At 42.2% G+C, this 25,676-nt stretch overlaps 1 protein-coding gene across 10 annotated transcripts in view; it reads right to left on the minus strand.

The window, feature by feature from the left end:
- fat1a (FAT atypical cadherin 1a) overlaps window positions 1-25,676 on the minus strand; it is a 77,960-nt gene that overhangs the window by 33,853 nt on the left and 18,431 nt on the right. For 8 of the 10 annotated variants that reach the window (XR_011310544.1, XR_011310542.1, XR_011310543.1 and 5 more), the window contains exons 3-8: window positions 24,767-25,081; window positions 13,014-13,075; window positions 7,803-8,132; window positions 6,712-6,928; window positions 5,593-5,661; window positions 4,885-5,024 (exon numbers count right to left, since the gene is read on the minus strand). Coding sequence is in view for 7 of the 10 variants with exons in the window: in XM_069689186.1 (XP_069545287.1) it covers window positions 4,885-5,024; window positions 5,593-5,661; window positions 6,712-6,928; window positions 7,803-8,132; window positions 13,014-13,075; window positions 24,767-25,081 (1,133 nt within the window). In the remaining 3 variants the exon portion in view is untranslated. The remainder of the gene's footprint in view (window positions 1-4,884; window positions 5,025-5,592; window positions 5,662-6,711; window positions 6,929-7,802; window positions 8,133-13,013; window positions 13,076-24,766; window positions 25,082-25,676) is intronic. The other 2 variants (XM_069689190.1, XM_069689188.1) reach the window with 1 other exon arrangement.

The following is a 25,676-nucleotide window of genomic DNA, read 5'->3' on the forward strand; positions in this document are numbered from 1 at the left end:
AATAAACTGAACCTTCCAGTGAGACATAAAGAGAATCTTTGTTATGTGGACTCAGATAACATGAGAAACAGGAGACCAGGAACAGATTGCGAGCAGAACAGCTTGAGGTACTTCTGCACAGCCAGCTAAGGGAGGATGTCATGTAGCTGGTGGTGGGGGAAGGGAAGCCGCGTGCGGAGGCTGCCTTGTTGGCGCAGCTCCTGGCTATGAGGTGCCCGAGCTGGAATGCAGCACCCCTTGTCTACATCAGCTGATCCTCCGGAAACGCCTTCCCTTCATAGAATTAAATGGAAAGCTCACAACAGACCACAATCCATCATTCTGGTACCACCACTGGAGCCACTAAAGGCATTCCACTCAAAATGTTCAGCTTTATTATTTTGTGATTTCGATTTGAAAATTCCAAAGAAGTTCAAGAGCTGAAGACGGTTTTAAAACACCGGCTCCTCAACAAGGACACACCTTTTGTGTGGTATCCAGAACAGGGCACAGGGGGAGCTTTCATTGTGCTCGTTGTCCTCCTGTGCCATGCGTAGGAGAGGAAGCTCCCCCTGCCAGGTGGCAGGTTCCGGGCGAGGGGAGGGCGCTGGCACTGAGCACTCCAACATGTTCCCAAAACAGGATTAACACAGCCCACTACCCACAGAGGTCCAGCACTCTTGTTTGCACTTTATTCTACCCAAACAGAATAATCATCATCCCTGCATGCCTGGCCAATAAATGTGAAGATTTTTGAAATAATAATAAAAAAAACACAAAAAAAAACTAGGGGAGATTATCAGAGAGAAAGACAAAGGGGGGTGAGAAGGAGAGAGAGAACAAAAAGAAAAGAAAGAAAAACATTCATAGGAGAGAGAGAAAATAGGCCAGCCGTCTGGCAGTGTAGCTTCCACATGACTTTGATTTGAAGAATAGATAAGTCCAACTTTGAGCTTTCAGAGGAGCACTGCAATGTGTGTAACAGGGTGCATTCATTTGCAGCAAAAAAAAAAAAATCAGTGTGACATGTTTTAAAAGTAAAGAACAAACAAACTGCAAATTCATACCCAGTAACATACATTCAATGCCCCATTTGCATATGCTTTCCTATTGAAGTTGCATCTTCAGGGATTCATTTTAGGTTGCAAACACAGAGACGAAGGAAATTGATTACTCAGCATAATCTTGTCTTTCACGTAATAATAGGTTATAATACTCTTTTTCTTCAAGTGTTTGATGTTTAATCCCAACGATGTACAATCAAGGGGATTAACTTGGCTGTTTATTTACCAGCCTGCCTTGAAAAGCAAAAGATTGAACCCACCTCAAGAGGTAGATTCATACATGTCAGTGTGGTGACACATCCTTTTGAAAACCTTATAAGACACAAAACAGTCACACTTCCCAGTAAGGAGTGTGTTGACAGTTTCCATTAAACCCCCGATAATGGAGAAAATACCGTCAATGCCGTGTTATCAAATAAATAAGTGTGCAGCCATGGCACTCAGGTGTTTCTGCTGAACCACGTTGAAGCACGCGGTGCTTCTAAATCCCCAGGACATGTACGGCTTTCTCACAAATATGAGCAAGTCAGCCTGCTGGTGCTTTAGATCATCTATAAAATATGCAGGTAAAATCAAGACTCGATACTTCACTGAAGACACATGCTACTTTCTTACCTGAATGCTCAAATGAACATAAACATAATCGGTGATAATGACTGCTCACTTTCAGTGCGGCCAACCAAATGTGGGTAATAGCCACATTCTCCGCAAATCCTGTACGGCTCTTGACAGCCACCGTTCGGGCGTCGGCATATCCCAAGCAGCTGGCCTACATCACACAGCGTGGTTTATGGAGCATACAAATTCAGTAAATCCGTTCCCTTGACAGAAAACAGCTGACCTGCAGTGGTCAGATGGATATACTGTTTCATACGCACTAGCACTCATCTGCAAGATAGTGGCTCACTAACAGCTCTGATAACATGTCCAAAAATATGTACATTTAAAGTCTGAGGGCAGCGAGGAGGACTTCATCTGGTATACAGATGAGGGTTCTTTGACCTAGTTTAGTTCACTGGAAGAAAATTATGAAATAAGACTCATAAAGTTGATCCTCCTTAAGGATAAGGATAAGGATAAGGATGTTTATGGTCATTGTAAAAACATACAACGAAATTGAGTTGGCAACTCATCGGTTCGGCAGCAGAACAAAGTAAAAGGTGGAGGCAGCCGCTCAGTGGAAAAAAAGCTGCGCCCCGCCATCACGCTATATTTTGCGATTCTCATTTAAATCAGCAGTTCATTTTGATTTCTTGGAGCTGATCTTCTGAAAATAATCTTAAATTCAAAGACAGTGGGAGCTGATAAATAATTCTGTCATATTCTTTCATACTGTACTGCCAGCTGTGAAAACATCAGTTTTGATTCTCAAAATATTAAAAAAAAAAAAAAAAAAAAATGGTCTGTTGAGTTTAGGGCTAATAACCAAAGTCTTTTCAGTACTATCTTCATTCGACAAAAGCCTCCGTCATTCTGTGGCAAATTTTGACACCTAGGCTACGTCCATACGAACATGTTTTCATCTGGAAACGCGTAACTGTTCCTACGTTTACATCGGAGTAAATCTTATTGGTGTCAGTGAAATGTTTACCATAGTTCACTCGGTTTCAACTTAGGTAACAAAAATCTTACATTAGAACGCCTTTTTACACTTTTTAGAACCAAACTTTTGCCACACACTGGAGTTGTGTGTGCTACACGGAGCTGATGTCCATGTAGCACACACAACTAGCTAATATGTACTGATCGCATGTGAGGTGTTGAGGGAACATCTGTAAATTATAGTGATAACTTACATATGAGGTGTTTAAAAAAGACATCTGTTAATTGTAGCTAAAGAAACTAAACTAAGTTATACTCTCCCCCTCTAAACTGCATGAAAACCAAATACATTTGCCATAATGTGTTATGTCATTTTCTTTTTCTTAAAATGAATTTCATGAAGTTGGCATTGAAATAAGAATAGTTTAGGAACTATTTAATTTATTGAAAATGTTTGGAACAATACCCGGATCCGGTTGTACAATGATTTAGAACAATTACACAAAGAAGTGGATTCCGTTTTTTTCATATAAATTCTGAATAAATCACTCCCTACACTCTGAAAGTTTTGCTCGTACAGCTCGTCTCATTGAAAATCCAGCTACACTGAGAATTAGACCTTTTGAATTGGTTAACCTTTGAATGTGATTAATTGACTTCAAATGCCACCAAATGCAGTGTTGCTGAGAGGCTTTTAAATAAGTGTCTGTTTCCAGGGCTTTTAGGGAAAGTGTTTCACAGGCAGAGAAAATCACAACTGAGAAAACAGGAACTCTGTGGCTGGTTTAAAGCTTCTGCACTAAACTAAAGGACGTGGCGATTCCGCGGATGAGCTGTGAAATGCCAGTGAAGGCAGCGCTTCGGTCTGAGGCTCTGCAGAGCACAGCAGCCAGATGATGAAAGGCTTTATTCATTCGGAGTGACAACAAATAGATTCTTTTCCAGCTCCAGTTCTCTGAAGCTCCCCTTTGAGGACAAAGGACATAACATTTTGAATGTCGCCATCGCATATGACCCAAACTACCATGTAAAAATGTTCCTAAATCTCATGGACAAGGCATGACCGTCGGAACAAAGACCAAAGACAACTTGCATGCCCAAAAAAAAAAATCTTCATCGTGGCAGTTCGGCTTTGGTAACAGCTGCTGAGCAACATATCTACTCCATATTTAGTTATTCGGTCCATTCAGAAAAGGCCAATCTGTTCCTCTTCCAGACAAGTGAGAGAAGGTTCACAGGTTCAGGGAGAGACAAAGCAAAGGGGAGGAGGAGAAGGGACTCTGGAATGCACACTTTGAAAAATAACAAAAAACTTTGGCTAGACAGCACCGTCATCACAGCAGCTTTGCACCAGGAAGGAGACAATTGAAGATTCCTGGTGCTCAACTGAGCTGGGAGAATTGAGAGGAGGAAGAATGCTGACTGGCGGTATGATGGTGTGAAAATGTCTCTTCCTTCTTTAGCTGCTATCGAATGTTTTTCTTCATTTCTTTTTGGGCTTACACTTCCTCAGATATGTTACAGGAGAAAGTCTAAGCTACCCTAATATTTGTACAGTGAATTTGAGTCTACAGCAGGTGGTGAAAGGTCCACCTACCAGCACCTCCACAGTCTTGGGGAGTCTTGTTGTCTCCATAAAGTTGCTAAGCAACCAGTAAAGAAATTCAAAGAGATTTGACAGAAACAGTCCCACATGATTATTTTAACACTCCTGCTTAATGCCTGGGTTCAACTAATGAAATATAATGCCTTACTCAGTGAGATTCAGAGCTGGTCGGCAGATTTCTTGGAACAGTTTTTAGAGTGGTGTCAATTTTCTCATCTCACTCAAGTGAAGTATATTTCCCAAAATGTCAAAAATATCTGGCGAAGGGATAAGTGAAAATGCAACACTGAATGGAGGTGAGGACACACCACAGGCTGCACCAGACAATGCAAGAAGATCACATAATGCAGCACAGCCGAACCATATCATACCCAATACGATTTGTATTATCTGCACGGCTTTTTTTTTTTTTTTTTTTTTTAAGGCAGCATGACAAGGTTAGAAGTCAGGTCATGCAAGTATGAAATGATACTCAAACCTTATAGTGTGCCGTTTTCCCTGGGCAGTTGAGAGCACTGATAGCATCGCAACAACAACATATCCCAACAAACAGGACAGTTTGGCCACAGCTTCCCTCATTACAGTTCTCTCTTAGTCCTGCTATTTCTCACGAGAAGAAAAACACACAAAAAAAACCAGAACCATGACAACTGCCTCATCAGCCTCCAACCGTTTCATTAGTGTTTCAATTACCTGGGTGCTGACAGTTCGTGTCCCATCTGTGGCTTCCACCGTCAGGTTGTAATTTGATTTCTGCTCTGTGTCCAGGGGCCGCGCTACAATCAAGGTTCCGCTGGCCTTGCCCACGTCAAAGCGGCTGTCATAATTACCACCTGCGGAATCATTTTTTTTTTTTTGTACAAACAAAAAGGAAAGAATAAAGATCAGAGACAAATCATTGCTTAGTCGTGCGCATGCAGCAAGGTTACACAAACACTTAAATGGGGGGGCACTGAAATGGACATATAAACACAAATGTTCTGCTCTGCTGATGTTGAAGATAATCATGAACAGATACACGAATGTTGTCATTAAGTACCAGTGTAGATTTGTTGTTTATCTAAACATTTTCTACTGTTATTCTCCATTTTCATGCAATTAACCCGCCCACCGACTGTAAAGGGATTGTGAACTCACAAGGACAAACCATACATACAAACAGTGGATACAAATTAGAGCTCTAATTCACACAAAGTATGAAGAGGAGGATTTTTTTTGTTTTTTTAAATTTTAGCCCTCATGAGGCTCTGAATTAGGTCACAGGTTTAAGAGGGAAAAATATGGCACAACATCAATCCAATGGCACAACACAAGTCAACCACAGCTAACAGGCGGCGCCGACAGACAATGTAGGTTGATCTCTTAATGCAGCACAGCCTATTAGGAAATCCCAGCAGCTACCTTCTGCTGTACAGTTGTGGTCACAAGCCATCTGAAGGATGTAAAACATCTCAGTATCCTCAATGCCACCTTGAAAAAAAAAATCCAACCAAACAGAACATTCCAGAGAAAAGAGGAAAGCAGTGGGAAAAAAAAGAGAAGAGAAGAGCACAGAGAAAGAAGAGAAGAAAAGAGACATGTCAGTCAGACATTGATTAGAGGGAAGGCAGGCTGGGAGGAAGGGAGAAGAGGCAGGCATTTTTCAAGTCTTTTTAAATGTTCTCATGCACACAGTGCCAACCATAAATAAAATAAACACTTCCTAGAGAATACAAATGATCTTGTAACCGCTCAAAACACAGTGGCTAATTCAAATTTTAAGGACATACACAGTTTCTCATCTGACAAACAAAAAGCGGGTAAAAGCGTCAATATTTATTGATTCGGACCTACTGATTCATGATACAATTCCGTTTTTTTTCCCAACTACTCTATGAAGGCAGAGAGCAACAACTGCACAAGCAGTAAAACTGAGAAAATGGCTTCAAGTTGTCAGACTGGTGAGTAAAATGCGGTGATTATGCAGGTTTAAAAACCCACAGCTGCCATCAGGGAAATGCCTTTCTCTCATTCTTTTTGTTTGTATTGGTTGAGGTTCATTGAGATTTTTTTTTTTATAAATATAAAATATATATATATATATATATATATTCTAGATATTATTACTTACAATAAACTGAAATTACCCCAACAAACAGAAAGCTGAGATGGCAGATGTTGCTGCTTTAACAAGAAATTAGCTGCCAGTAGTTTTTCTCCATCATGATTGGATTTAACAATAGCCTGACTTAGTAATGTGGAGAAAAAAAAAAAAAAAAACCACATGTTGGTTCACAAAAAATAATCAATTACTAATTACACCTCAGGAAAACCAGCCAGTGTATTTACCTTTAGCTAATGTTAGCCATGGCAACGTTGCCCGCTAATTTACGCTTGGCTTGTCTCTTAGCAGTACCTCAAACATAAGACTGTTAGTCCAAATGGATTTTTCTACCTACAAAAAAAAACGACACCATAACTCAGCATTTCTGCAGCCTGCATGCACACAACCGCAAATGTGCAGGTAAAAGAGGCAGTTACCTGTGATTTCAAACCACACGGGGACATCGGAGGACTCGGTGGCCACGACGCCCACCATGTGCGCCACGGGGTCGCTTTCCATTACAGAAAAGGTGAAGGGGGACTCCTCGAAAAGCAGGGGAGCCGCGTCGGCCGGCACTTTTGGTTTGGGAATCCACTCGATGTGCAGGCGACAAGTGGAGGATTTCTGAGGCCGCCCGTTGTCGACAGCTTTAATCTGAGAAGAGGGGCAGAGAATGAAAGTCTGTGTTGCTCGGTGTTATGCAACGCTTTTGTTGCAAATGAGTTCCTCTCTTATCAGCTCCCCGAAACTCTTCAAAAAGCAGATTGCGAATACGTTTCGGCACTCTGAGCCGTCCGCTTCGGCGGGATTGCTGAACGACGCCGCGCTTTTTGTGTGGTGTTCGTTCAGGATTCAGCGAACTGTGCTGTAACGGTAGCGAGCAGCCGTCCCCCCCCGGCAGCAGCAAACAACTTTTGGAAAAATAAATCCGGATTAAAAAAAAAAAATCATAAAAAAAAATCATCTGAAACGCAAGAGTGAAAAACTCTTGTGAAAATATTAGCGCTAAATCTTATCGCAGCGACGTTGACAGCCGACTGTAACGACTAAACGAGAATTCAAACCGACGGGTCGATTTTCAGTCGTAACACATTTATTTCCCGGTAATCTGAAGACGCCCTTTAACGAAATGTCATAATGTTGGGACACTTTAAGAAAACCGAGGACGGCCGACGTGTGGTGTCACATCAGCGGCTCACAGATTTGGCTTTTGATAACCGAGGAGCCGCGGCAGAACAATCGGAGGAGCTGTACGTCCTCGCGCTGCCTTTGTCACGATTGCATGTTGTTTGCTGCCGCTTGAAACGTGCCCCTTCAAATTTGAAGTCGATGCCCGTGCAAATACAAACACAAGAGAAGCGAAGAAAGAAGGGAGCGGCAGGGTAACGAGGGAGGTTGGACAGATTGAGCGGATGAGGGGGGGGATAAAACAGTAAAACAATAAACAGGCGTCTGCTGTAAACATTTACTGCTCACTTGGAGACATGTAGGCTGAGGGCGGCGTGTCGCCTCGGGTTTCGATACTCACCGTGAGAATGTCGTACTCTCCCGCAGAGGAGACCTTCTTGGACGACACCAGGCCCGTCTTGGGCTCGATGAAAAACTTGCCGTGTTCGTCTCCCGCCTCGATGCTGTAGGAGATCTCGGCATTAGGTCCGTCGTCACGGTCCGACGCGATCACCCGGTACACCGGGTCTCTCTTGGTGGCCCTCTCTCTGTCGGGCTTCTCCCTCTCGGGGAGTTGGATCTTGTAGATCTTCTCCAGGAACAACGGCCTGTTGTCATTCTCGTCGAGGACCTGGACGATGACGCGGACGGTGGTGGATTTAGCGGGATCGCCGTGGTCGGCGACAGTGATCTGATAAAAAAAAAAAAGAGAATAATTAAATCAGACTGACGCGTGTACAGGACTGTTGGCAACAAAATTCCAAATATTATCTGATGCAGTAAACTTTAAATTACATTCAGTAACTCTTATCACCTCCGGTCTCAAAGCCTCTATTGTTCGTTAATAGCTTTGAAACCGGAGGCAGTGAGTAATGCCACCAATATTACCGAACATTATGTACAACTACGCAGGGATTTGTAAAGATCAAGACACTGTGCTCGAAATCCATCATTCAAAAGACTCAAATTAATGGAATCAAAGATGAAAAAGGAAAGTGTGCTTTTTGCCTTCATTATCCTTTCACTCCACTTCTCTCTCTCTCTCTGAGTTAACTTGCAGTCAAAGTTAAAGGCAATTCCCTCTTGAGATTTACTGTCCGTGGGTCTTTTTTTTTTTTTTATTTTTTTATAAACAACACACACACACACAAAAAAAGAAAGAATCCAATACGCAACAGTAACAGGCTGTTCTACACTCATCTAACACTGCAGACGAAGAGTCAGAAAGGGCTCCTGAGAATGCGCTTCTTCACTGACAAAACGAAATCTTGACGTTGTGAGAAAAGAACAGAAATCTGTCCAACAAATACAAATCTTTGAATCACCAGCAGACAAATGCAGGAGCAGACTGGATTTTACAGAGCGCAAGTACACGCCCTAAAATGCAGCTCGGTCTCTTTGCTATGCAAATATAAAAAAAAAAAATTACAGCGATCAAGTGCATTTTCTTTTTTGATATTTTAAATGCTGGACCCACTTGCTTCCTTTGAGGAGCTGGAGCTCATGAATTACGGTAAACACGATTTGTTTCACCTGAAAACGTTCTTGATCTGAAACGGAAACGTTTTTTTGATATGTTTGCCTGTGATCATTAGAACAATCGCTTGTATGGCTGTGATACCAACAACCCACCAGAGCTAATTATTTTTAATTAGCAGCACCTATCCAGTGTGCGAGCAGCAGCTGCACTGACTCTGCTGCTCTTTGTCAGGCTGGCACGCAACGATTTTGAACAACTAATAAACATTAAGACTTAATGCTCTCAACTGAAGTCCGGAGGCTGTTTTTTAAACCCCCAGAACTACTCTCTATAAAAGACAGTGTTAAACAACTGCATCATTAATATGAGTCGTGGCATCAAGCGGTACTTGCGGCACGCTAAGGCTTTAAATTTGGTGCCGGGATTTAACACATCAGTTTGACTTTGGACATCTGAGTGCACAGTTGGAGGAACTCAATTCGAAAGGAGAGACCCGGGGTCTGACCTAAACAAACACCATTTTTTTTTAATTTTTTTTATTGAGTTCCAGAGAAATGGGCTCATGGGTTGTGCGTCTGAGCCCTGGCAGAGATGATTTGAGCCTCGTTGGCTTCACGCTGCAAAATACTGCAGAAGACCACAAGAAATGTCCACAGTCGTTCAAAACCATCTGCTAAGTACTTCACTAGAAACAGTAAGGAGTCCGGGGCCTGGCGCACACCATTTGGCGCTACAGTTTCAATTACTAAAGTAATGCGTTTTTTTTTCTCACAGTGTCTGCAGCTGTCTGTCCTATTCGCATGAGCAGAATTAATTAAATGGGATGACAAGAAGCCTGAGAGAGAACGTCAGGAACGATATGTTGGTGCTATGTAACTGAGATTTCCATTGTGATCACATGACTTGCTGCAGCTAACTACCTGGTATCCTTTATTCTATGAAACACCTCGACACCTTACTTTGCAGATAAGGTGTCACATCGGGCACTAAAATCAAAGTGCCTCGTGAAAACCGCTATGTGTGTAATTGTGTGAATGCACACTGGAGCTCCCTAACTATCCGTCACCAAGTGAAACTCTTTGGAACATTTTCATCAAAAGCCAGAGAAGTTACACCATGGGGAGTGTCTCATTGCATGAGTACAGCACTCATGCAGCACTCATGCATAGATATTCTGTTTTATCTGTGCAAATAAATCTGTAATACTTTGAGATACTTCTAGTTATGACCAAACGTGCATTGCAGTGAGTATTTTTGCAATTATTGTGACGAGTTTTTCCCCCCTAAAAATTGCAATGCGGAGTTTGGTGTAATTTTTTTTTTTTTTTTTTTGGATGACAAAATTGCAGGAATTAGCAAATACCCCGAAAAAAACACCAAAGTTACACAGTAACAAAAACGAACTAACCAATCAGTGCAGCAGTAGACAAGCAACTCCCGTGTTCTGCAGGGTAAAAGGACTGTTTTTTTTTTTTTGTCAAGGGAGTCTGGTGTCTTTAAAGAGTCCAATATAACGGGTTCCCTTCCCCTGTGGGAAGGGGCTATCTTATAGCAAGGTAAAGCGCTGAACCAAACACCCAACACGTACGTTCCTCTTGTACAGGGAAAGAACCTACCCCGAAGTTGGAGCTAAAAAAAGTCAGACTTCTAAGAACTACAAAGTTTCTGCAGTGTGTACAGGAAAATAGGGGTTCCTTCTTCCCACAGATATTAGACCTGTAAAAAGGTTCCTGTGGCCCAAAAGAGCCTTTTCCTACACAACAGCAAACAGTAAGCAACAGCAAATTTAAAAAAAAAAAAAAAAAAAATCAATTTTGAATGTGGCCATCAGTTTTTAATCTGCTATCAATCTAATTTACCCCGATCGTGAAGGTGGATTTATGCTCTGCCCAAACGAGTTGGTCGTTGTCTGAAAATGTGATCTGTTGCTTTTATTTTTGACGTTTTATACGCTTACGGATCAATCAGAAAAAGTGGTCTGGAATCAAATAGCTCTAATATCTTTGTCAAATAGGTCAGACTGCACGCTGAGATAGGCTCCAGGCAACAGATGTGAACAGCCTATTCACCTTGGTCTTTACATTATAATGTGTTCCCTGCAGGCTTGAATCCCCAGCATGTCCTGGCATGTCCCACTTTTGCCTTTCACCCACCCCCTCCCTCCCTAACGAACTAAGGCCTCTGATCCTGCCGCTAGAGCCCACACTCAGACCTTCAAGAGCAGCTTTTGCCTTTTCTCAAATTCCCCCACTGCCTTTCTGCTTTTAGCTCTCTCTCTCTCTCTCTCTCTCTCTTTCACACACAGACACACAAGGACTGATGACCAACCCCCATCTATCTCATCATAAAAGCACAAGGCCCCCATGTGCTGCCTCCACCTCATCTTGGCATTTGGTGCAAACAATGCTGACACAGCCCCCCCCACCCTAATTGCTCCACATGGTCCCACGTGTTTCGTTTCTTCTCCTACAACAAGCTACCACAAAAACTTCAGCACAAGTTAGGACTTTAATTTGATTTGCTCTGCTGGTACGCGGCCCCTAAACTGTCGTGTTTTTAAGGGTCTGTGCTGCTCCGAGAGAGCGTGCAGCCCAATAAAGAGCTTCCTGCCGGATTCCCAATAACCTGTGACCAACATGCACTAACTTCTTAAGTTGCCATGGTTACGCAGCTCTTTTAAGGCTGTGTTCACTCACCCACTTTCCTACCTAGTGAGGTACAGAGTTACTAACTTTAACCCAGCTCTCCAACACATATTCAAATTAAAAGGACTGTGGGAGAAAGATTTTTAATTGGGTATTTGTCTGGAAAATTCTGGTTCTTTATGCACTGAAATTTAAGTATCTGAATAAAGTTTAGTCATAAACACTACAAAGAAAGGCAGGAATATTAGCACGAGGAGAAAAGAAGTGTTGAATTTGGCTCGACATTAAAGCATACAATGGTGTTTAGTGTGGTTATTAAACATCTGCCTGGAGACTTTTGGTCAAATGAGACAAATTAACGACATTCATGAACTCAGTTTCGGTGGGAATTTTCTTCTTCTTTTTTTTTTACAGACACAGAAAAATCCAGCTTGGCAGTTCAACAGCTTTTGGAAGTAGCACTTCTACTGCACACCACTGGATGGAGGAGCTTTGGGTTTTTGACCCTGGTATCCTGTAGTCTTTCCAAATTTAACAGATTATAGTGCAAAATATGTCACTGTTTTCTCAAACATTGTTTAATTTAAAAGCTAGGCATTTACAAAGGGAATACAATCATCTCCTATTCCCTAATTCTGTCCCTACCATTTACTCTCAGCCCTGTAACGACATTAGTGCAGTGGAATGTACAATCAGAGTATGAAATACGACCCAACTCTGGCACCAGATGCACCAGCATAAACTGTCACCCAGAGATCACTGACTTGTGTAACTTCTAACGGTAATTAAATGGCGTCCAATCTGCTCCTCCGTCGGCACCGGAAACACAATTAAAATAGCTATTATCAACCTCGGGTCTGTGGGGTGTGTGTGTGTGTGTGTGTGTGTGTGTGTGTGTGTGTGTGTGTGTGTGTGTGTGTGTGTGTGTGTGTGTGTGTGTGTGTGTGTGTGTGTGTGTGTTGGGTGGGGGGGGCAAAGAGCCGAGCGCAATTAAAGCCCACAAGTTTAGACGTTGGCCCGTTGGTTTGACAGCAGTTTCCTGTCCCAGCATGCTTCATCCATGAGATGGAACAGTGGGAAAGAACAAAGGAACAGTCACCAGGATCTCCCACACGCCTCCCACCTCTCCCTCCTACCCGTCCAGAAATCAGCAGAAGGAGAAATTATTCCGTAAGGACCATTCTCGCATCTACAAGAAGACTTTTTTTGTGTGTGTTGGCAACATGTGGCCACCAGCCAACGTCCGCTGGAAGCTTCAGAGAAGGAAAATCTCCACTTCCATCAGTTCATTTTTTATTTTATTTTTTTGAATTTTTGGAACTGGGGAAGTGAACATGTTGATCTTTAAAGAGTCGGATTCCCATGTTATTGACTTATGTTCACATTAATAAGGAGTCTTACACTTAGTTTCTTTAGAGTTGAACATCAGCCAAAACAAAGTGCTTACCTCAAGAATGTGCTCATCTTGTTGCTCCCTGTCCAGTTTCCTTGAAGTGGTCGTAACCAGACCTGGCGAAGACAATACATACAAATTTAATTAATCACACTTCTATAAAAGCGACAAGTGAAGTCATTTCTGTGTTGGGTCTATTTTACGTCATTGGTTTTAGTAAAGCCATCCAAAAACGTAGAACTAAATATGACTGAAAAAGCTGGACTCGAGGCTGACAGACAGATCCAGCCAAGCTAAAACATTAGTTTGTTTATTGTAGATGTATTTGTAGAAACATATTGGTAACCTTGGAATTGAATTGAATAGAAATTGTATTTTCTTGATTCCTGTTGTTCTGGGTTTTGTACCCTCATGGTTGAAATGCACTTATTGTAAGTCGCTTTGGATAAAAGCGTCAGCTAAATGAAATGTAATGTAATGTAATGTAACCTGATAAGTAAAGACAATGTTTTATAAAAGACGTTTTAGTGATGTTTGGGCTACTTTACAAACAGCTTCCCGATTTGACCTTTTCTCTGAAAAGCGCTGGAAATGAATTGTTAATTTTTTGTCTGTAAAACATCCTGTTCAGCATTTATCTGGGCCACAATTCTCAACCAATCAAATTCAAAGGATCCTTCTAAAAAATAACTTCGAAGCCAACAATGAAATGGTTAAACGCAAAGGAACTATATTTAAATTGATAAAACAAAATACCAATCCTGCCACTCGCTGTTGGGTGACATAATCTGAACCCTGGCGGTTATCTCATCAGTAAGCGATGAGTGAAAAGTCTTCGTCTGGAGGAGTGCTCTCTCTCCCCCTGTGGTCTTCCCTGTTTCTGGTCTACCCAGTTGCCAGACAGCCCACCATGCTGCCTTACGCATGTGAAAAATCACAAAGATCTGCAAATAGCACCCAAACAGCAGCACGGCCTCGACACCCTACATTTAGTTTTTCCACAAGCTGAACAAATAGACAGGAATCGCTCACGGGTCTGAGCACTTTTTTACAATTGAAGAGTTTCAAGTTTTGTTTTTTTTTCGGGTTTTTTTTTTAAGCTCTATCATTCAGTTTAAGTAGGGTGATTGATGCCGTGTGACATCAAACACACAGAAGAAACTTAGTTAAAGAAGGGTTGAACAAAAGTAAAAATAAAGCAAGATACAGTCTTGAGTTCCTGGCTAATCCAATTCTGAATCAAATTCACAAACAAGGGCAGAGAAGAGAAGAAGGGGGGATGAAGGGTATCAGAGCGTTGCTGCATTATAGGCAGCATTCTGTTCTCACTCCCAATGTAATTGCAACTTTGCAGAGACACTGAGTGCAGAGTAGGCATGCCAACTTAAACCGCACCAGAGCAGTGTGCTTGCCACACTGCGCCTGATTAGCATAAAGCAAAGGATTTCCGAAACCCAAACCCATCAATGGTACATATGCCTGCAACGAGAATAGCTGGCCACAACTTGCAGGTCCTGAAATAGCCCTCCCCCAGCGCCGAGGCACATGAGCAAGGCGCTTTTGCGCCTTCTTTTTTATCCTCTATTTCCTAGGCTTTATTTAATCTTCACGGTGAGCTGCAAAGATATAAGTCTGCCGATATTTGGTTTGAAATTCTAACACCTCCTGAAGGTGCAACCCTTATTTTTAGCTCTGCTTGCCGAACCTGCTTACATATTGATGGGCAACCAATTTAAATCTCACGTTAATACAGAGACGTACGAGTTTTAGATGCAAATATGAATGGCGCATCTCAATTAAAACAAGAGAAAAGGCCCCACCCCCAACACTGAGTTAAAGAAGTGTTCTAACACTGACAACGCAAGCTTAAGTTTAGCTCATTTATATGAGCAGCAGGGATTACTCTTTGCCATGTCTGCAAAAGTTATCAGAGAAGCAGCATGGGTTATATGAGTTTACGAGCTGTAGATTATGATCATCAAAACTAATAGTTCTGGGGAGCCGCATCAAAACAGGCCGCACTGACTAATTATTCATGTGCTTCAGCGAGGCCGGAGATGATGGATGATGATGTTTTTATGCTCCCCTGCATGCTGCGTTCAGTAACTCTCCTCTCTGAATATGTATTGTACAGCAGAATACAGATGACAACATTAACCACACCGAGTCTGGCTGTCTAATTTATAATTTCTCCGCAAATCAGCTGCCTAATCAAAACGGATGCACTGTTCGTCAATGTAAACTGCACACTCTCGTGTTGTGCTCCGGCACGGCACCATACACAACATTAGCAAAACCGATGAAAACACAAAAAGACTGGCCTTTATCCCGGGCCCGAAATTTGGTTTCAGTTCCGGCTTGCATCGACGAGCGAGAACTCCAATTTCACAAACATAATTTACACCTCGATGCTGCAGCAGCAGGCACACTGGAAGACGAGTTAATGACACAGGGAAGCACATTAGTGGTTTCCCTTTTGATTATGGGTGCGTGTTCAAAAACGCTGTATATTTTGGTTCAGATAAAATCTCTCTGTCTGTGTGTGTTTCTACAACTGACAGCACTACTACCTGCACTTGAAAACAAGGGCGACAAGCTATTTTACAAAATTAACAAAAGAGATAAAGAGCTGGCAAGACTGACGGCAAAACAACATGAACTGAAAAGGTATTATGCCCGCATTTAATTGTGGTTATTCACAGAGGTATAAAAAAAAAAAATTAAAAAAAAAAGCAGCAGCTACAGCTCTCAGCAACCCTCAGGGTCTGCTCTGATTTTATGAACTATATATACAGTATATACAGCATCTGAAATTGCACTATCCAGAGTGACAATCGACACGGTCTCCTTCCAGATACAGTGGTGCCTTTGGCGACAGCTGGGTGCTGACCTCCTCACAGCATGGTGGCAACAATAACTGTCAACATGTGTACTACGAATGCATCTCTCAAATGCAACAGACAGTTATCATTTAGTTCTCAACTGCCTTAAGTCCCTGTTTGTTTTACTTTTTAAGGACATAAAGGTTGGTCCACAAGGTTTTCAAGTAGTCTAGGTTTGCAAATTATTCTAATTTTGAATATCAAATATGTTTTTGTAATTGTTCTGTCCATTCACTAAATTATTATTTGGTCTGTACAATTGCAGAATAGTTACAAAAATGTGCAGTTTTTTTAAGTCAAATGTGACATCTTCAAATGTCAGAAGTACAAAACCCAAAGATATTCAGTTTACTATCACAAAAGACAAAGCAGGAAATCTGAAAATTGGAAGAGTGGGTTTAATTGAGCGCTAAAATAGTCAGATAGGCTATTTTGGGGCATTGCTGATTGGTGAAATTGTTTAACCTTCAGGGCTTTGTCACATTTCTATAGTAAACGTATTGTAGAATTTTGATAGCGCATGAAACCAACATCCTTTTCCAGGTCTGAGAGGGAAATCAAACATCTTACAGGCAAAAAACGATGTGTCGTATCTGCTCTGGATGAGTAAAGCTGTTTTGATGCACATTATGTTGTGGCTTGAAATGCTTTTGTTTGCTTCTGTTCCATTTATGTCTGACGTGCTGCCAGCTCACTGCCAGATCTCTGACCACCGAACTTGCCGCTCGCTCCAATATCCAAGCACTGATATCTTTCAGAAAATAATTCACAACAACTTGCTTCCAAAAAAAAATTGGAAACCTTCACAAATCAAAATGCATTCAAACTCATCCTGTGAGACTGCACACTTACCAGGAATAGTGCTTTTATGTAGGACTTTGCTGGCACTAGTGTTCCAAGTCAATAAAGGTGCATACCTCTCCATGGCTACCTAGATGTTAAGGAACTGTAAAATGACTGGTTAGTAAGCCAGAGCTGACCAAAGAAGTCTCCACTTCAAACCTGCAGCCTTTGTGACAACACACACATACACATAAAAAATCCATCCTCAGGCGTGGGCTGAGCTGGGCCGACAGTAATTATAGACATGCTGTTTTGAGAGGGGGAGAAAAACAACGGCAAAGCGGCAGTGGCACTTTCAACCATGTCCTTGAGCGCTACAACCACTGCTCCAAAACGGAGACCTGCAGGGAGTTAAGGAGTTCAGGACATTGTTTGGGGATGGGTAATACCCGGCCATTGCTGCTGTGATTAGCAGTCTCGGGAGTCATGCACATATTTTTGTGACACGTGTTTATCTGTGACTCCAGACAATGAGGAATGTGCTGGGTGTCTGCAATTTTTTAAGAGATTTTTTTTTATTATTATTGATTAACTGACATGGAGCTATGACAATTCACTATTTAAATGCTTACTGTTTTTCTGGTGTGAAAAATAATGAACACAGGCTGTAATATTTCCTATATTAAAACTCAATGTCCAACCCCAGACAACTACATCAATACTCTCATCTTCATTACGATGTAAGCGTCTGCCATTGGGGTCTAAAACAACACACTGACAAGTATCTGTTTTCACTGTGGAATACTAATACTAAAATTCAAACGCAATTCAAGCTGTGGGAGTTTAAAGTGGGCCTGGTGCTTCGAAGTAAGAGCTGTGTTTTCCTGCTTTTTTTGTGTTTTTTTAAACCGAGTCTCCAAAATGCCGCTGAACGAGAAACACTCAAAATTCTCTTTTGCTGTGAAGGAAAGCAATGCTTGGCATGCCATTTTGTGTAGTTCAACAAATATCCTCTCAAAAAATACATTGAATTTAACCAAGTGAGGCCATATAAGCAAACGTATCCATACATACATAAGGTCTTTGTGAAAATGAGTGAAAGGCATTAAGAAGGGAAGCACTGTTTACATTGGGATTGAGATATCTCAGCACCTCACAGCTGCAGGGCTTATTTGTAATCTGAAAAGACAGCCACGTCATGGAAGAGTTGAAGCTATGGGAGATTCAGGTTCCCAAGTGCTCAAGAATTGAATGTTACACGGTGTAAATAAGCAGGACATTTGGAAGCGATGGACAAGCTAAGGCAAGTAACTTTGACCCCTTGTCAGTTCTAGTACGTACACATACAATTTGGGACAAGACAGAAATATCTTCAGAAGTATAAAAAAAAAATTCAAATCGAGGCTGTCAGTGGATGATTTGGTTCTCAAACATGCTTGGCATGTACACTGATCTGCCACGACATTAAAACCCACTAACAAGCAACATGAATAATATGGACTATCTTGTTTCAATTGCATGTGTGAATGGGTGGGATATATTAGGCAGCAAGTAAACCGTCAGCTCTTGAAGTGGATGTGCTGGAAGCAGGAGAATAGGCAAAGGTAAGGAACTGAGCAAAACTGACAAAGATCAAGATGTAATGGCTAGACAACTGGGTCAGAGCATATCCAAAACAGCCAGTCTTAAAAGGAGTTCCTGTTATCCAGTGGTTAGTCCCTCGCAAAAATGGTCCAAAGAAAGACAACTGGTGAACCAGCAACAGGCTCGTGGGCACCAAGATGTGCATGAGAAGTGAACGCAAGCCTGTGTGGTTCAGTACCATAGAATAACTACTGTTGCACAAATCGCTAAAAACCTAAACCTGGGTCTGACGGAAAGATGTCAGAACATGTGTGTATTGCAGCAAACTGGATATGTTGCTGCATAAAAACAGGCCTGTCCGCCACCAGAAGGGCAGACAGTGGGCACGGGAACATCAGACCTGGACCATGGAGCAATGGAAGAAGGTGGCCTGGGCTCATTAATCGCGTATTCTTTTACATCATGTGGACAGCCTTGTTTGCATTGTTTAGCTGGGGAAGATGCACGATAAGAAGGCAATAGGCAGTGATGCTATGGACAATGTTCTGTTGGGAAAACCTGGGTGTCCTCCATTCAGGTGTAGGTTACTTCGGGACCATAATAGTTCAGTATTGCTTTGAGGAACATGAATAGGAGTTCAAGGTGTTGACTTGGGACTCCAAATTCCCCAGATCTCAATCCTACCAAGCATTTGTGGGATGTGCTCCAATCCATGGCGGTCCGCTGGTAACGTCTCGGTTCCTGATACCACTGGACACATTCAGAGGTCCGTGGAGTCCCTGCCTCGGCGGTTCAGAGCTCTGACCTACACGATGTTAGGCAGGTGGTTTTGATGTCGTGGCTGATCGATACATTTTCCTAGGCAGCGTTGTATTGTTCAATCCTTAGCACGGAAACTAACTTGGCGATGCTGTTTGTAAACGGAAATGATGTACAACCAATAACTGTTGCGAGTAAATAAAACGTCTATGCTAAGCAGTTTGCTTGCCTGCTATCCCCTGCAAGTCGCTACTGCGTCACCAAGCTTCGTGAATAAAATCTTTCAATAAGACGCGCAGATGAGATTTTCTGTTTCTGAGTTTCAAGTTATGGTGTGACAAGCTGAGGTATCACGAATACAACAGCTGCCTACACATTTGCATACAGTAGTTCAGAAACCGGAGCTCAGCGCTGGTCGTTTTTTTTTCCAAGGAGCTTTTAAATCTCCAACATAGCAAGTGCTTGCTTGTGTGGTTCACTTGAGCAGGTGAGAACCCCCTACTTGTCTTTTGATGTGCACCAGCCAGAGAAACTCGGCCCATTAAACAAAGACGTCTCAGAGCTTTTCCGCTTGAACCCTTCGGCAGGAACGTCTTAAGTGATAAAACATTCAAACCAAAGCGCTGCACGTTGCGAGCTCCCTGTGCAGTGATAGTGTAACGTCAGGAACCGTGTTTAACCTGCTCAGTTGCCTCGTACTTGCAAGCCTCGGTTTACCTTCCCCGAACCTCATTGTAACAGTCGCCGTGAAGGTAGTGCACCTCTGTTGTGACAGATCTGTAAACACGGTGTTCTCGACCACAGCGTCTGTAAAACACCGCCTTTCAAAGTATGAACAGCAAATCAGCCGGTCCCAGGTCAAATTAAAAGGTGCCGCTTGATCTATGTTGAGGACACAGGTGGTTGTCACAGTTACTTGCGCTTCATTTTACAAAAGTACAAAGAAGATTACTGGGTTAGGTTTTCTTTTTGTCTTGCTCTCACCTGGTATTCTTTAGTTTGTATAGCCTCCCTTGAATTAGTCACAGTTCTCCTGTGGTGTTTATGTAAAGTCAAGAGATCAATAGATGTTTACTTATCTGTCCTTTTAGCAGGAATGTTAAGAAAATGTCAGCACTGAATGTTTGGAGGACTTTTCTTAAAATTTCTGACACTTGTTTCTTCAAAAAAAAGAGAATTCAAAACATTTTTAAAGCATAAAATGGTCCCAGGTTAGATTTCTTTCAAAGATACTGTGGTTAAAGTGCATTTTAGCCCACCAAGCCATCATGACCACTCTTTGAAGTTTTTAAAAGGGGAACTTCTTTCTCATGATCTCTTTTGAGAGCTGTGACAATTGTTTGCCCTCAAATCACCGGAAACATCAGGAAGTCGTTGGAAGTATCCATTTCCTATCTCACTTCCCCTGATAGTGGTTGGGGCTTCGGTAAACCACTGATAACACCGGTGTGTGTGTGTGTGTGCGTTCTCTTTTCCAAACAGAGAAGGCGTTACTGAAAATTGATACGAGCGGCACAAAAAGTGGATGATTCATAGCTGCACATCTCTGTGGCTGTTTCCTCTACCTTCTCGTTCAAGCCCGCAGGGATGACAAATGCACATAAAGGCTGTCGAAGGTATTCGAGCTTGCCAAAGTATTACCTTCAGCATTCCGTTTCAATTAATGAAAATGAGCCGCTGGCTTCAGGCGAAGAAAAGGGATGGGCTAAAATTGTTCAATACAAGGATTCACCTGGGTGTATCTTTCTTTATTTGGTTTAACCACTGGATTGAAAGTTGCCATGAAAGGGGAAAACAATCTTTGTTTGACAGTGGTATACTATTAGAGGCATGCTCCTGTCAGCTGTAACTACACCACTGTCTGGTGACAAGTACGGCATTATTAATAGGGTGGAGTTTTCAAGGTTGTTGTTTTTTGTGTGTGCCCCAAGCAGAAATCTCATACGTCAGGCCAACATAGACTAATGACAATACTGGGGCAATTAGCGGCGCTTTAAAAAGTACTAATGCAACACACAGGAAGGAAGGTAGTGTAGGTACAACAGGAAATTGGGTAATGAGAATTCAGAAAGATAAGATAGCTATCGTAGAGATCTTTGCTCTAGCTCCTTGGCTTAAGATAGGAAAAAACGTCCTGTGTGTGTGTGTGTGTGTGTGTGTGTGTGTGTGTGTGTGTGTGTGTGTGTGTGTGTGTGTGTGTGTGTGTGTGTGTGTGTGTGTGTGTGTGTGTGTGTGTTCTCGCTGCACGTTCTGACTGGTTGCCCTTTCCGAACACATGCATGTTCTGGCATAAGACCTGCCTGTTCAAAGTCCACTAAGTCACAGCAAAGCAGAGGCTTTTCAGAGAACAGACAGAGAGTGATTCACCAGGTAATGAACACTGCTTTCTCACCCACAGAAAAGGTGGGCAACTCATGTCAACAGCTTCAAATGAACTGGCTCAGAACGCTGACAACTCTTTTATAGAAAGAGAAAATAAAACTAGACAGCTCGTGGGTTGGCTGTCTTAAGTGCGGTATGTCTGGACAAACTATCACTATTCAAAATTTACACCCAGGTAATAAAGAACATCGTATTGCTCTTCAATACAACCAAGGGACATCTAACACCGAGCACGTACACGAACACATGTATCTGTCCCACATCCTGTTTTGATCTGCTGACAACAAGTCTTTATCCAGGAAATTCAATTCTCCTAAGCTGCTAAATGAAGCCTGAAGAGCCTGGAACAACTGTGGTCATGTCTGTGGGTGGGATGCGAACTGTGCCACCAGACAACTGGTTCTTCTTTTAAAATTTCAGACCCGCGCAGCATTATTCAAATCCACTGATCTCATACTGATTTAGAACGCACAATTCCTATCCAGCTGACTGGCACAATTTTTTTTTCCCCTCGTACGCGTCTGCCGAGCTTTTCGCTCTCTTTTGCAATCCCTTCAGAAGCAAGCCTATATCAAGCCGTCGAGTTCTAAGCTTTCAGACATTGGGATTGCAATAGTGTCTGCTAGAGAGAAGCGCTGGCCTTGCACTTTAATGACAAACTATAGTCAGGGAACATCCAAAACAGCAGGACTTGTTTACTTGGCAGAAATAAAGTAGGCCTAAACCTTTCATCCTGGGCTTTACTGAGCCACTGCGGAAAAAGGGCAAACCAACGCCACCCAAGGCGTCAACTGAACCCTTCACATACAGCGTGTTTGAAGCCGAACAGGGCCGGCTTGGAAGCAGCGGAAGGCCGTAGCCCATGATGGAGGGCTAGCTCGTTAGCCTGGAACACATGCCAATGAAGCCGCACAGAAAACATAGGCCTTACCGTCTTTCCCTTTTTCCCACCCCTTTCTAGAGCTTTGTTGATGTGCCAAGACAGGGCCTGTGCTTCCAATGCAATTTTAGAACATGTAATTACAGAGGCTCGCATGTTGTAAATTTAAACATTTTCAAAAACCTGTAATATGCGGTGACAATGTCATATTGAGTTGATAATGTGGAGAGATATCAAGCTATTTGAATCTTTGTTTAATGCCACAGATTTAAATAAACACAATATAATTTGTAATCTTCCCCCAGTTCTTTGCAAAAAAAAAAAAAAAAAAGCCTGGTTATATCTGTTTTGTTTCTTTTAAGTGGTCATCAGTATAACTCCCTGTCCTGCAGAAGTCAGCTCCACTTTGCTCCCTGTTTTCTCCTGGTTCCTCTCCCCACCAAGAGAAGAGAAAAGAACGAGCAGTGCCTCAATGAAGTCGTCTTGGTCCAAATCACTCTTTGTTGCAAGTGACGCAAAGGGCTCTGGTGTCCTTCTGATAAAAGTTTGAACATGCTTTAATATGCATGAATGCGTCTTCTCCTTATGCTTCAGTGTATCCATTTTTGTTTTGTTCAAGTGAGCTCTTCTGACAGCCGTAAAAACAAACCACATAAAGATACAGCCAATTTGACTGTACAGAGGTTCTGCCCACAGTGGACTCCAACATGAACTACATAAATTCTCTGTAATCCGTGGAGGAGGAAATAGTTACTTCAAATTTTTTTGGGGCTAGCAAGACTTGACTGCTGAATAAGTGACTGTAATTTTACCATAAGCATGTATGAAAGTCCAGAAGCAACAGCACTGAGGCTTGAATCAAGGAATCACTTAAGAGGAATTCATCAAAGTTGAAGGTCATCTTTAGTGGGGGAGGAAAAAAGAAAAGAGAAGGAAAAAAAACTCGCAGCCGAAAAAGGACCGAGAAGGAGTGCCACTTAGTTCAAGATTAGCTTCCTTCAGTGTAAACATTCCTTTCCAGCTATGGTCCGATATTATCACAGGTTACTCAACAGAAGGACAAAAAAAATTGGAAAACATCTAAGATGTAAGTGATTGAAAGACACTGCTATTTGTGTTATTTATAACTGCTTCGTGGCAAGATGAATATTTGATATCCTCGCACTTTACTTTCTCAGCCTCCCAGACTTATCATTAAGTGTAAGCTGATCTAGCCATGAAAGCAGACAAAAAAAAAAAAATGTGTGTGTATGTGTTTCCCTAAAATTATACTTTTGTCTTTCTCATTCATTTTTTTCTTTGGTTTCCTATCCATCGGGAAGTGCCCTGCATTACCGTGAGGCTTGTTTGGGAGCCTTGTAACATGACAAAACCTTATTTGGTCAGAAGATTCACGTTGCCACTTCCAACAAAAATAACTCCAGTTTGTTGATGTGACTACCTTGGGAAACAGGACCACACACGTCAGTGAGGACAAACTGGGGCAACTGCTGCACAACCCATCCCTCATTTCAGTGGAATGATCCCTGGCATTCAAAGCAATAAGAGACCTGTGTCTCAAGAACTAGCAATTTCAGAGACCATCGTCTCAATATTGCAATCGATTATATAAATGTACACTGATTGATGTCCTGGATTTATTTTATATTTTGTAAATGTATCACCCGTTACAACTTCATAGCACACATGCAGAACCGATTCTTTTGTGGAATCACTCTCAAAACTGAATTTAATAGGAATAAATCTGTAAATCTACAGAAAGAAATCTGTTTACACACAAAGCTTCACTTTGCAACTATTACAAGGATATTTATTCTGCTATTCAACGACCCACAGCCCACTCCAGCAACTTTAAAAGAACCTAATGAAAAATTAATCATCGCACCATTTCCAGAGCACCATGTGAGAACACACTTTAGAGTGTTAGAGTGGAAAAAACCCCAGTGGGCTCAACCCACTCCTGTTCTGGGTGAAACTACTGTGTTCACACGGCTCTTCCTTTTCACAAGAAAAGAAACAGGAACCTCACAGGATCGCACCACCCTCTTCGTTACATCTCAAAACCTGGCCTTGAGTCTCCAGTGATCATTTAATATGCAGAAGAATCTTTATATGTTTGCTTTGCTTGTCCTTTGATGCATTTAGATGGGGGGAGGAGGGAATGCGTGTCGTATTTCAATCTGTCTGAATTCTTTCTTTGTCGTTTTTATGCATTTGTTAGTTGGGATATCTCAATGAATCCATGTTTACATGAATAGCATGAGATATTACCTTAGTCATATGAGGCTGTATTGAGGATGAGTTTGGATGTAGATCGACGGAGGCGTGGGGAAAAACTGTCCACCTTGCATAGCTTTAGTCTCTGAGCTGATTTCTTTGTAGAAGTCTGAAGCTTCTTTCACCAACCAGCAGCCATATTCAAGGTTAGAATTTGTCTTGGACCACAGTACAAATTCGTGAGTCGAGAGCAGGGAGTCATACTCTGAGAAGGCAGTTTACATTGACGTGAATTTCCATCTCAGTAACAGCAGTCTTACCTGTCTTGGAGTTAATGGCAAAGAAACCCTGGGGATTGCCGCTGGTGATCCTGTAGGTGAGTTTATCACTGGCCTTGGCGTCTGGATCGATTGCATTTATTTGGATGATTGACACATCTTTAGGGGAGTTCTCCATGACGGAGGGGTAGTAGACAGGTTCGGAGGTTTGTGGCGCATTGTCGTTGACGTCCTGCACTGCAATGTAGACCTCGACAAACGCAGAGAGGGGCACCACGCCACGATCCATCGCGTAGACCGTCAGCCAGTAGTAAGGTGTCGTCTCATGGTCCAGGAATTGTTGTGTTCGAATAACACCTAGGAGATTAAAAAAGACAAAAATAAACCGTCATGTAATGTTTCAGAGCATTTCATGTGCAGCACATGACATGAGTCTCTCTTATCACTGCCTGACTATGAATGATCGCTGATATTGATTTCTGAGAGCAGGAGCTCGAACAGCGGCTGCCCCTGAGCAGGCGGCTGTAAGGAGTTGGTTGAAGGGCCGTTGCCTGAAACATGTCAAGGTGGTATATTAACAACAAGTCAGGGTTCCCCTGTTTACATTTCACTGCCTTGTGGGGGCTGTAACCTTCAGCTGAACAAACAAGAGCTTTCAGACACACATGAGATGTGTAGGTTTACAATGGTAGATAAGTCAATTCTGTAGTGTAAAAGAACCAACAGAGAATGTAGGAAAGCATGGGCCTGACAAAGAGAATATAAAAAGTCCAAATGCAGTACACACAAAGTTGTTTTGAACAAGTACGCTTCAAGGTCAAAAAAAGTTTGTTATTCTTGTGAGATCAATTGCACCGGTGTACGTTTTGTATCAACAGGGTGCATTTTAATGACACAAAATTCTGCATCTAAACAGTTGTTTAGATGTTTAAATGTTTGACACTGGCTCGCA

This window comes from Brachyistius frenatus, unplaced genomic scaffold (genome assembly GCF_029030835.1).
Source record: "Brachyistius frenatus isolate BFR_SWC_R1_liver_20210118 unplaced genomic scaffold, ASM2903083v1 Contig_7, whole genome shotgun sequence".
NCBI classification, from domain to species: Eukaryota; Metazoa; Chordata; class Actinopteri; family Embiotocidae; genus Brachyistius; species Brachyistius frenatus.